General features: G+C 41.5%; 1 protein-coding gene across 1 annotated transcript in view; it reads right to left on the minus strand.

Moving 5' to 3' along the window:
- The window catches only part of aldh1a2 (aldehyde dehydrogenase 1 family, member A2), a 29,032-nt gene extending 20,637 nt beyond the window's left edge, over window positions 1-8,395 (minus strand). Inside the window, exons 1-2 of the mRNA XM_006780089.3 lie at window positions 8,143-8,395; window positions 403-507 (exon numbers count right to left, since the gene is read on the minus strand). Of these exons, the coding sequence (XP_006780152.2) occupies window positions 403-507; window positions 8,143-8,259 (222 nt within the window). The 5' untranslated portion in view covers window positions 8,260-8,395. The remainder of the gene's footprint in view (window positions 1-402; window positions 508-8,142) is intronic.
- Between the last annotated feature and the right edge of the window lie 3,314 nt (window positions 8,396-11,709).

Genomic DNA, 11,709 nt, shown 5'->3' on the forward strand with positions numbered 1-11,709 from the left:
GGTCTTGTTGAGGTTTTACTTTCTGCTCATGTTGCTTTCTGTCCTTTGGGATCATCTGCCCCACCCCATGAGGTTCACTTGGGTTACCCTCCCACCTCTGTGTGTGTGTGTGTGTGTGTGTGTGTGCGTGTGTGTGTGTTTGTGTGTGTACCGGTATGTGTAGTTCTGTCTTTATCTTTTCTGTCTTTTTTATCTTTTTTATCTTGTATATTGTCTAACGTCCACTAAACGCTTGCTTTTGTTGTTTAAGCCTGCAGGTTAGTCCAACATGAACAAGTTAAAAATTAGTTTTACCATTAAAAACTTCTACATCCATCAACAGTAATGACTTTAACCATTTACTTGGTTTAACTATATTTATGTAATATAATACTCCACCATAAAACATTGTATAACATTTACCTTGTCTGCTTCCTGGACTTCACAGATCTGCTCTCCAGTAGCAGGGTTGTAGACAGGGAAGACCTTTCCACTAACAGAGTCCTGCCATTCATTGTTGATGAAGATCTGCAAAAAAAGAAGAAGATAATTTGGGCATTTTAGTAAGAGATATAACCCATTTTAAATTCATTAAATAGGCAAAATTATTATTGGAATGTATCTTTTTCACACGTAGCACTGAAAGCCTGAAAAGGCAGTTTCCAAACATGCTAAGCATGAGCGTGCAACAATGGCTACTTTTTTTTAAATTTAAAAATATTTATATTAAATTAAGTAATGCGTTCATTTCACAATTTTGCTGCAGCTATGTGCTTGTGGACTGCGAAAGAAAAACAGCTCTCACGCAGCGGCGCGTCCAGGGAGAATCTCTGGAAATCTGGACACAGATTCCTGTCTGTTCAGCATTGCTCTCTAGGGAGTGCTCCACCATCCAGACAAAGGGGGTGGGTGGATGTGGGGGTACAGATAAATCCCAATCACACACTCGACCCCCACCCACCTACACAATCCGCCCCCCCCCCCACCCCCCAAGCACACAGACACACGTTTCACAACATCGCTGCTCGTTTACGAGATCATAAAACACGTGCTGCACTTGGTTTCTGTGATGCGTTAAAGCAAGTCTTCCGTTAAACAGCCAATCCTTGGATTCCAACATGAGACATATGCAACATCTTTGCCGAGCAAAAAGAAAAATAAATGTTTACACAACCCCAAAACTGAGAGTTATGACACAGAAGTACATGTGACGCCTTTTACATATGTAATTTTAAACGTACCTCCAGCATATTAGGTCAGCGACAAAAACCTCCTTCCCCGCTGACATGTTTGGATTCATTAGGCTGACTTACTCACACTGTTTTTAATGGCTGTCAGTCTGCCTGATAGATAGAGTGCAAGGAGAACATCTGCTGGCACAAATCCCTCTGTGTATATATTCGCTCTTACCCTCCTTCTACTTTAGAGGAGTTCTGATGTACTGAGAGCAAACCTGAGAGCAGGGTTCAAGTATCCCACTGGCTGTAGCCTCCCTAAACTCTCCAACATGTTTACCTCCATAAACGCCAGGCTTTAAGTACTATTTAATTGGCTGTAAAGTGTTAGCTGTGTTTACTTTCGGGCTGGTATAAAATGCCGAAGTGCCTGAAAACCGTTGGAGTCACAGTAAAAACACATCACTCTGCCCCCCTCCCTCCCTCAATCCCTCCTCCGTATCATTCCCACGGCTCACTGGCTCATAATGTGGACTCTGCATCTGATTACCTCGCATTCACGTGTTTAAGGTGTTCAGTATCTCCGTGTACCACTTCACAAGGCAAAAAAATACAGTGCACGATCATTTTCCTATCATTCCTTTGCACTGCTTACCCCCAAACCGTTCCCCACACAAAGGCCTGAGTAACTTCTCCCTCTACCAGCCTGGTATTCTCAGGCGCCTACCATCAGAGGCCACCTTTAATCTGCTGCTCATTAAGAGCACTTCATAAAATTGTCAGTAACAATAAGGAGCAGAGGGCCAGCTACAAAAACAAAAAGTCCTGTAGAGCACTGAATTAGTTTTTAAATTTATAGGGGCCACTGAAGTGGGGCGCCCTAAATCAGAGGAGCCCCCTGACAGCCTCAACAGTCCGAGCAAGAATGCAGACCATGGGTAGCTTTATGCATGGCGTAACCCCTCTCACAAGATGCTGCTAAAGGAGAACGGATGAAGCACGACAACAGTGGAGCAGGCCCCACCTAAATCACGGCCAGAAAAGGACAACTGTCAGACGCCGTTTGGCTCAGCCCTCTCGCTGGGCTCGGACTGGTGTTAGACTTTTGTCTCGTTCCATTGAGAGACTTGATTAAGATGACAGGCCGGAGTCGTAAATCAACTCTCAAGGTTTCTTAAAATTGCTTTTAGGATCATTTGGACGAGGGGCAAAGAACGCAAGAATGAAAAAGCAAGTGCAAGGGTTCACATTTTCAAATGACTAATTGTGTTTTCTTTCCCATTCCCTGCGGGGTCGTTACTATCACTTCACATGATAGGTTCATGTTTATGAAAGTCTGCGCTGCCATTCAGGCCTAAAATCCCAAAAGTGCACGCAAGATGAAAGAAAATAATTAATATGGATACAAATAATCCCAGGTTTTATTTACTCTATATTTCATTTTAAACTAGAGGTATGAAAAACTCTTTAAAGATCTAGTTCTGCAGCTTTTTATGCAAATGGGAGAGAGGATTAAAACTGAGTCCAATATGTGTTGCTTGAATAATAACGAGGAGGCCTGATGTGGATGAGTAAGCCTATAGGTCAGGGCTTTCTGCATGGGTCACAGGGCAGCTGCAAAAATTTAGCAAATCTCTTGCTTTTCTATAAAAATCGCTGGTCCCATCATCTGGTACGAGCCTGCGAGGGATGGGGATCACAAAAAGATGAGGCACAATATAAACAACCACAATTTAAGAATTTTTTCAAGCATATTTTGAATTCAGCTTTAATTTTCTGTAATTACAAAAAAAACCAACAACAAATAAATTAACGTTAAAATCAGGATTTGTTCATGTTACACAAAGTTTAAAATGTCAACGATACTGACTTTTTCTTTTTCTTCTTCTTTTTTTCCACGTTAATAAAAACTTTGTGCGGTATTTGTGTCGATTCATTTTTTCGGAGTGAACTGTAACGGGAAGTATGAAATGCCAAAATACTTCATGCAGCCAACAAAACATCTGTTTGGCTCTTTGCTTCTTCTCACAGCTCACATGCTGAAAGAATATGTAAGGCTACTCGGTTCTCGGCGGTTGGACGGAGGGGGCGGGGGGCGGGGGGGTTTAGGGGGTGTGTGTGTGTGTGTGTGTGAAGGTTTACATACGTGTGTGTTTACACACAACACGCCAAGATTCCACAGCCAGATGAATCCTACGGGCACCTGCAACACTCGTCTGCGCAGGAAGTTTCATATCCTCCCCTATCACAGGACCTCTATTTCCTTTCTGGTTTTGGATGGCGTTCAAAAGTCTTATAATTACTACTGTTACAAGTGAGTGGAGAGCATGTGAAAGTGGAGACCAGCTGGTGTTTTCTTTTTTTCTTTTTTTTTTCTCCTACTCCTCTCCACATGTCTGACACCATGGAGCCTTCATGTTTTTCATTCACACACCCAGAGACAATGCCACCCTGCCCTCCCGGGTTTGGTGAGGGCGGCCTCATTGTCACTGCCTGGCAAACGCCTTTGTCTCGTCAATTTGAGTAGGCAACTGATAAAGGCTGTTCGTCCTGACAACGACGTTAAGCAAGAAACAGGCTTAACACAACGCACACCTTTCTAATAACATCCCCAGAACTGATGCTGGTGCCAGTGTGACAACGTTTCTGGGCAGATTTATTCGGCCGGCAATGAATCCCAACACTAACGCTCAATTTTTATCAGACTCAATATGAATATTATTTACTGCAAAAACCTAGAAGAGCTTAATCTGCAGTCCTAATGAAAGACAGAGCAAAATAAAACAAAGAAAAAAAATCTCAAGACCACGTGCGGCTTAATTTCCATGAATCAACAATAAAACTGACCTCTCCTCTCACTCGTGGTGTTTTTTCTACCATTTGAGGTTTGATGGGTTTCCTGTGTACTTAACCACTCTTTATATTTCAGGTCAAGGGAGGTTTTAAAGAACGTTTTAACATAGTTTCACTCATGGGATCACTGGACAAGGAGGAAGTAATTTATAAAGAAATGTCATGCTTTTTTTCCACGGACAAATAAACATCTAGAAAAGCGGTCTCTGCTGTGTCGTGTTGTGCTCGCCGGCGAAAAAGAGCCCATTCCAACAGATTTATGAAGCCAAGTGTTTTTCATAATGACACCGTAAGGATTTACACGTTTTCTTGTCAGGAGGGCCGCAGACTGAAGGTATGGGAAGTTAACAGGGTAACCTCGCTGTCACTGCTCTTCCTTAAAAAGTGATTAAGAGACAGGGGACATGATGTTGACGTGTCTGCTAAGATGATAATTTACACTCGCTGCACAAGCAGGCATTTCACACCAATGGACACATTAATGGCGGTGCACACTTACCCTGTCACAATCAAAGAGATGTGTTTTAGAGAGTACGCAGCCATGTGTGTGCGAACGAGGAGATTGTGAAAGCAAAGGCACAGAAAGGAGGGAGGGGATCTTGCTGTGCTCGTTGTGATAAATCATTTAGTTGCACAGTATCCACTAACTTTGCCTCTGTTTGATCTTGATCGCGGTAAGATGGTGGTTTTGAAGTGAAAAACTCCAGAACTGCAGGTCAGACTCTGGCAAGGCAGGGCCACTAACCCACACAGTGAGGCAGGGTCATAATTTACACCCCGGTGGACAGCACCTAGCATCGGGGAGCCCCAAGCCTCCATCTGTACTATCTCAATCAGTGACAGATTGATGGAGTCTCTTATTCATCCACACTGAGTGGATGTCTGTGCATAGACTGCTTTACAAATTCATGGGTCTTCATCAGAGGGGCTCTGCACAGGTTCCTATGGTGAAAGTGCACTAATGCCACCACGAGTAAAGCAACAATGAAAATTTATAACTTGATTAGATTAAGAGATCTGTAACTCAGACGGTGAACAAGGCCACTGAATCTGGTCCTTGTCAGTTCTTCAGATGCGTTCTCACTTTATTTGTGCTATGAACACAAATACAAAAGTGCATTTTTATCAGAAGCTTAATATTAACATTTGTGGAGCATTCTTGTAGTTTCTAATCTCTAATAAAGTCTCTATAATATCAGAAAGACAAGACATGTGCAAACGTTTAAGAATAAATAAATAAAAATGTCGTAAAATACCTCAAAATCTTCTCTTCTCACCACACGTAAAAACATTTTATAGACTCTTCATCCACAGCAGAAGAAACAAAGCTGGGCCTTTCTTGTTAAATTTGTCCCACCGAGTGTCTGTTTTAACAAGTCATTATCACTCAGCAGTGTGAAAAACCACAACAAAGCCACAAGTATCACCTGCTACAAAGAGCAGGGATATTTTCTCCTTAATTATTTATCAGTCTTTCTCCTCTCCACTTCTGGCACAAGTGGAAAATGTCAATAAATAGCTATCATCGTCCTCTTATTTATGGCTTCCGTTGTGGTAATATCAGGCTTTAAACTCTTTCTGTCTTGTAACCCAGCTGTTGGATCCTTTTAATAATAGAAATGTGGGGGTAGAGGATGGGAGGGGGTATGCTTTCTTTTCAAGGTTTTAGAGTATTTATTAAAACTACAAAGTCTCCTGAAGGTATTAAAAAACTATAAATGCCACTTTAATATGATTTGCATCCAAGCAGGAAGATATCTTGATACGATCACACAATTTCACTGTGAGTGGTTTGTGACTTGGTGAAAAGGACAAGGGGCAAACCTCGGCTGAACTATCCCCTTTGTTTTAATCAAATGCTTCCCTGTTATAGATCTGTTGAAGCACGATAATGGATCAGCCATATCTCTGCTTCCGGAGTCATCTGATCTTTGCATTGCAAAGCAAAGAAAAGTCACTGCGATCAAAGTTTGATTAAAGTTTTTGAATTCTTATTACGTTGGAAAAAGTTTCAGATGCCTTTATGTTGCAGAAAATGTGTTTAAAAATCATATTTGAGGAAAAAGGACTGTATCAGTGAACAATGTGGGCTGATTCCTTTGCAGTCAACAGGGAGGAGAACAGGAACAGGGTGTGAGGAGAGTCCACGCCAGGGGTGCCCATAAATCAGGGCCCTTCTGCCCCCTATGTCCACCAAACCATCAGGGACTGGATGATCCAAATTCCTGGGGGTTAATTCACCAAGTCGCTTCCTAAATTTCCTCCTGTACACTGTTGTTTCCACTCCTTTAACTAACATTCTGCACTGAGAGGGAATGAAAAGCTTTTAGCAGGACAACACACACCATTGTCTTTACAGGGCAGCAGTAGTGTGCCCTTTGCACTTAAAACACTGAGGTATGTGTTAACGCAGAGCAATTATAAAAGCAAATGAACTTCCACCACACTATCATCAGCCTGTCCTCTGCACGAGATGCCCTTTAATCTTACAATCATAAAAACACTTGTTTTGCAGCTAAAAGACTGTTTTAGTAGCGACAAAGTGCAGCAAGACACAATCAGGCTGCTCAGAATGACGATCAAACCTCTGCTACTAATACTGTGAATTTACCTAAAAGTGCAGCAACATAAGCATGAATAAAAAATAAAACTGAAAGAATGAAGATAATCTAGACATCAAACCAAATCAAAACAACTCATATCATGCCAGTTTTTCATGTGACTCATCACTTGTGGTGGGTGAAGACTCACTTTCAAAGCCCGGAGGCTTAAAGTGACATCATCCAATTAATTAATGTTTTTTTTGTTTTGTTTTTTTAAAGAGACATCTGTTTATTTAAGCAGGATTAAGCAATTCACCATATATATATACATACATATATATTTGTAAGATGAATCAAAGTTCCAAAATTCTTTGTTTGACTCATGCTCCTTTCTTCTTCCCACCCACACACACACTTTTGACTGCTGAGCCATATAAAGCCCCTCAGAAAGCACCTTTAAAAGAAAAGAAAAGAAAAAGGAAAGAACAATAGAAAATATATTTTAAATAAATTTTAATTCTAAACTATTTCCTCACTAAATATGTTGTTCTTAGATAAAAGAAACAGAAACATTTGCCTGACCTGAGTGTGCTGCCATCACTCATGTCATTAGTAGAAAAATGCTTAAAGATCAGGTAGAAACTATTTTGGTTGCGGTTTTTTTTGTTTCTTTTTAGCTAATGCCTAATATGATCCTGGGCCGTAATAATAACAGTAAATCGACTCAGTGAATATGACGAGAACACATAAGAAGGAAAATAAAAATAGACTAAATAAAAACCAGTGGTTCAATACGTGGTTCAAGTCTCCCAGTATCATTATTTTATACCCCTTTAAAGTATAGTTTATAAATTGTTTTCCCACGCTGTAACCTGAAATGAGGTTGGCCTGTGATATTAGGGATAATGTATTCCAGATGGAATAAATATAAAAACTACATTAAAACGGCGGAAAAAATTGGCCACGTGACTCAGTGTTGTAAAAGTTTAGCATGTGGTGCACTTCTTAAAACACGGTCAAACTATGACACGCCCTTTGTTAATACGTTGTTGGCGTCTACTTAAAATCATAGCTGTTGTGCAGCATGCGCACTTTTAACTACAAGCAAAACCAGGCCAATTAACCATGTTTAATTATTTTTTTAAGAACAAAAAGGCTGAACTGTGTTAGGAAACCAGTTGTGTTTCAAAACGCACAAAGCGATGGGCCTATCAAGAGAACACAACAATCTAAAAATATTAATCAAACGTGTTTTATCAGCCACACGCTCGTCACCGCTTCAGTGAGTCGCGCACGGGTTGTTTAAGATTTAATGGTCATCTCTGAGCTCGTGCGAGCGGAAAAACAATCTAATTAAAAGTTGCAGCGCGCCAGGTTTAAAGCTCTAAAGTTCTGCTGGATCATTTTTCATCACCTCTAGTCTGCTTTCAGCCACACGCTCTGACACTGAAGATCCAGCTGCTGACTCACAAACTCGCTTTACTTCTAAAGATTTCCAAGTTTGGGTTTAAGATCTGCGCGTACAGGCTGTAAGTCGTTACGCGTAAAGTAAACTCTGCTCGGTCGGCGGCGGTTTGTGGAGAGACACAGACCTTGGTATACTTGATCTCCGGGTTGGGCACCGGTGAGGGCATCAGCTGGAGCGATGCCATGAGAGCAGCGGGGTCGCTCTTCACCTCTCCCGGGATCTCAATCTTACTGGAAGTCATCGCGGCCGTCTCTGCGCTCGTGTTGCCTGCCTGCGCCTCTCTGGGTTTTTTCAGCACAGTTCTGATTGAGATTTTGGACTCCTTCCTGGGTTTATAGCCAGGTGTCAGCAGCGGTTCATTTTCATTGGGTAAAGAAAAGGGCTGTCCTTTTGAAAAATAAATTCAAGCATTTACATAAAGCCATGCGTGTTAAGGAGGAGGAACACATCCACCCCACCCACCTCACACTCCCGGTGCACTCAGTTTCCAGTGTTCTCACTCACCAACAGCTGACGCTTTTCTACACTAATTCATCCTGTTACATGCACAAATAGACCACGCTCATACTCGAGAAAGTCTGAAATGGATTGTTATGATAGTCACAAGTGTAGTATTACTCAATGGTAATAACAATTCAGCATGTAAAAGCTATGCCAAGTTTATATAGTTAATATAAATGGGCCCTTCAGGGAAACAGAGCGTAATAGCCAACATATTTGTTGGGTAAACCAGTCTCGCAACAGGGTCCATTAGTTTCTGGAGCTTATCGCTTGCTCCTTCGCCGCAAACGGAGTTTGCCCTGTTGTCTTGCAGTTGTAAATGTGCAAATATCCGTCTTTCTGAGCCCTTTGAGCGCCTTGCTTCGGCTCAGATTAAAAGTTAACTCTGTCTCTCGGATCCCACAGTCAACAAAACAACCCCTCATACATAAAGCACACCATAACCTCACACTTACACCGTCATTAACCTTTTCCTAAGTGACATTAAAGTGTCGCACCACCTTTCGCCTCACAGTCACCATGTAGTCCTATTTGCCTAACACAACCTCCCCACGGCCTGAGATGTCATGCAAATGCGCACTGGAGCAATTGTTCCTGCGTGCGGGGTATTGTTGGCACAGATTTGTCCTGTAGGTGATAATTCCTTCCAGCGCCTCCTTCAAAACCGGCCAATATACATCCTCCAATTAGCCGCAAGAGGCCCTATCTGGGAAAGCTAAAGGATTTAAAGCAAATCCACGCGTATTAACACATCCACAACAAATAGACCGTCATACTTAAATGTTACGTCACACACTCAGCAGTTTGTGGGTGAATGAGGTGCTTATTTACGATTATCTGCTCATTAAGTTTGGCGGAAATGTGAAGAAACGGTGTGGTGGGAGAAAAGTGTATCTAGCAGGGCTTACTGAAGAGGCGTCACGTAAAGCACGTGAATTTCAGATTTCATAACGCGGGCCTCTTGACAGCACAAAGGAGTTTGAGACAGATGTAGGTCCATAATTTGCAAATCCCCGCAGGATGCTTTTTCTCCATCAGCACATCACTCTTTTTCTCACAGCATGGGCGACACTCTCCAAGTGTCTGTTTCACATCAAAGAGGACGGCTCCGAAACTGTGACATTGATTAATGGAGTCAAAACATCCCATTCTCAGCCTGTCGTCTCACCTTTTCACAGAGCCCAGTGAACGGAAGATAAGGCATACCGGGGAGACGGTGTGACAAACGTGTAGCCGCCACTTCAACACTTCAAATGTTTTCATGGAGCTCCCTCTGTTGGACGGAGAGAGCCCAGGACTCTGCAGGGTCACACACGTTTACATGAGTCTGAATAATTGGAGAGAGCGACTCGATAAGCTGAAGTGATGGGAACACGAAACGATAAATAATGGAGGCATGACCGAAAGCCCAAGATGAGTGCAAGGAGCGCAAACCCTCCTGAAGGAAGGCTGAAGGAAGGTGAGTGGGAAAGCATTTCAGAGAGAAAACAGAGGTGAGTCTACCCCGAAATGAACCAGCATCACTCCCAGTTGCCCCCCAAACGAATTACAGAGAGTAAATAAGCGACTAATGGATGGTGGTGAAGACCACTGAAAGTTACGAAATATTTTATTCACAAAATCAACCAAATTTTTTATGGACTCAATTTTTTCCCATAAGTGAGATTAAAAATGTAAAAAACCAAGCGTAATAATACTGATGGAAAGACGCATTAAATCAAGAAACGAGGCTGAAGATAACCTGATCAACCCTTTACCGAGGTTAACCTCTTATACTCGGTAGATTAAACATATTTTTTAATATTCTAATTTTTAAACTATTCTCAGTTTTATTTGGTTATTTGATGGCGCACACATTTGTAAATATCTTAACTCTAACTCCCCCTGTGCACTAGTTCGTCTACTTTGCGTAAATAATTTGATTTTATGATTTAAACCGAGACAAAGATGCTTGATATTTAAAGAAGGTTTAACATATGTTGATTTAAGGCGGCTGCTCGAGCACCAAATAGAGAAGCCTGTAATTCCTATCACGTTCTGTTAAAATACACACACATCATCTTTTTTTAAATGTAACTTCAGACAAGAAAGTCTTTCAAAAAAAAATAAAACTGGTCTGTTTGGGCTTTAAAAAAAAAATCCTCTGAACGCCCAATAGAAAAATCCGTTTTATAGGGTTATACTTAAATGTACTTACAGGTAAATCCCTCAGCTAGAGCTCATTAAAACAAGAGATTTTTTTAGAACTGTTGCAGCTTTGAAATTGTATGGGTGTAAAGTAAAATATGCGTGCTTTTAGGTCACATTTCCCATGGAACTTAAGTATAAAATGTTATGTTATTTGAGGAGCATATTTAGTATTTTTTCCTTTTGCATATTTCAAATTAAAACTTTAAAGTTCTCTTCACATAAGATCAGTTGCTTAGTACCGCCTATACATGCAGTAGAAATCTTTATTTAAGCTGCAAAATGCCGTAACTGGCTCAGACTCTTTGTGCCAAAATTCATAATTTGCGTCACTGAATATGCTACAAGTGACTTATGATAATTTCTGAAAAGTGGCCCGACATGTTTTCACTGACACTGGATGTGCTGTGGTTCTAAATCTCCAAGAGGATAGATGCCTGGCCGCTGTTGTGTGTTTAATTCCGATGCTGAGCACATGGTTCAACCTATAACTTGTAAAGCAAAAGAGCGCTAACACGTGAGGGGAAATCAACTGCCCTGCGATGATCACGTAACACATACAATATTTAGCAAAAACAAGGGGAAAATATAAAGAAAAAATACATTTGTACCCAGCACTGAGCAAAACACGCAGACCATCAGTACCCCAAAAACGTGTGGTATAGAAACAAAGCATTGGTCTGTGTGTGCATATAGCAACAAAACGTTGCTGGGAATCTCATCATGTCACTCCTTTTTCCAGAAATTCTTACACTTAATGCATCCCTTTGCAGCGTAACTTGGGAATAACTGGCTTGCATGTTGCAACCATCGTCTGCACGCCCGTGCATCGTTGTGCTGACCTCCTCTCGCCGTGGCTAAATTTGTTTTACAATCCACATTCTCGTGTGACTTACACCTGCAGGATCGACAGATTTCGGCCTCCGTGGTGACTTGCACAATAAAATAACCCCAGCATATTTTGTGCTGTAAAACTAGCCCATTACAATTTAGTAACCGTTCA

The sequence above is a fragment of the Neolamprologus brichardi genome, chromosome 1, assembly GCF_056152115.1.
Source record: "Neolamprologus brichardi isolate AB-2024 chromosome 1, ASM5615211v1, whole genome shotgun sequence".
NCBI lineage: Eukaryota > Metazoa > Chordata > Actinopteri > Cichliformes > Cichlidae > Neolamprologus > Neolamprologus brichardi.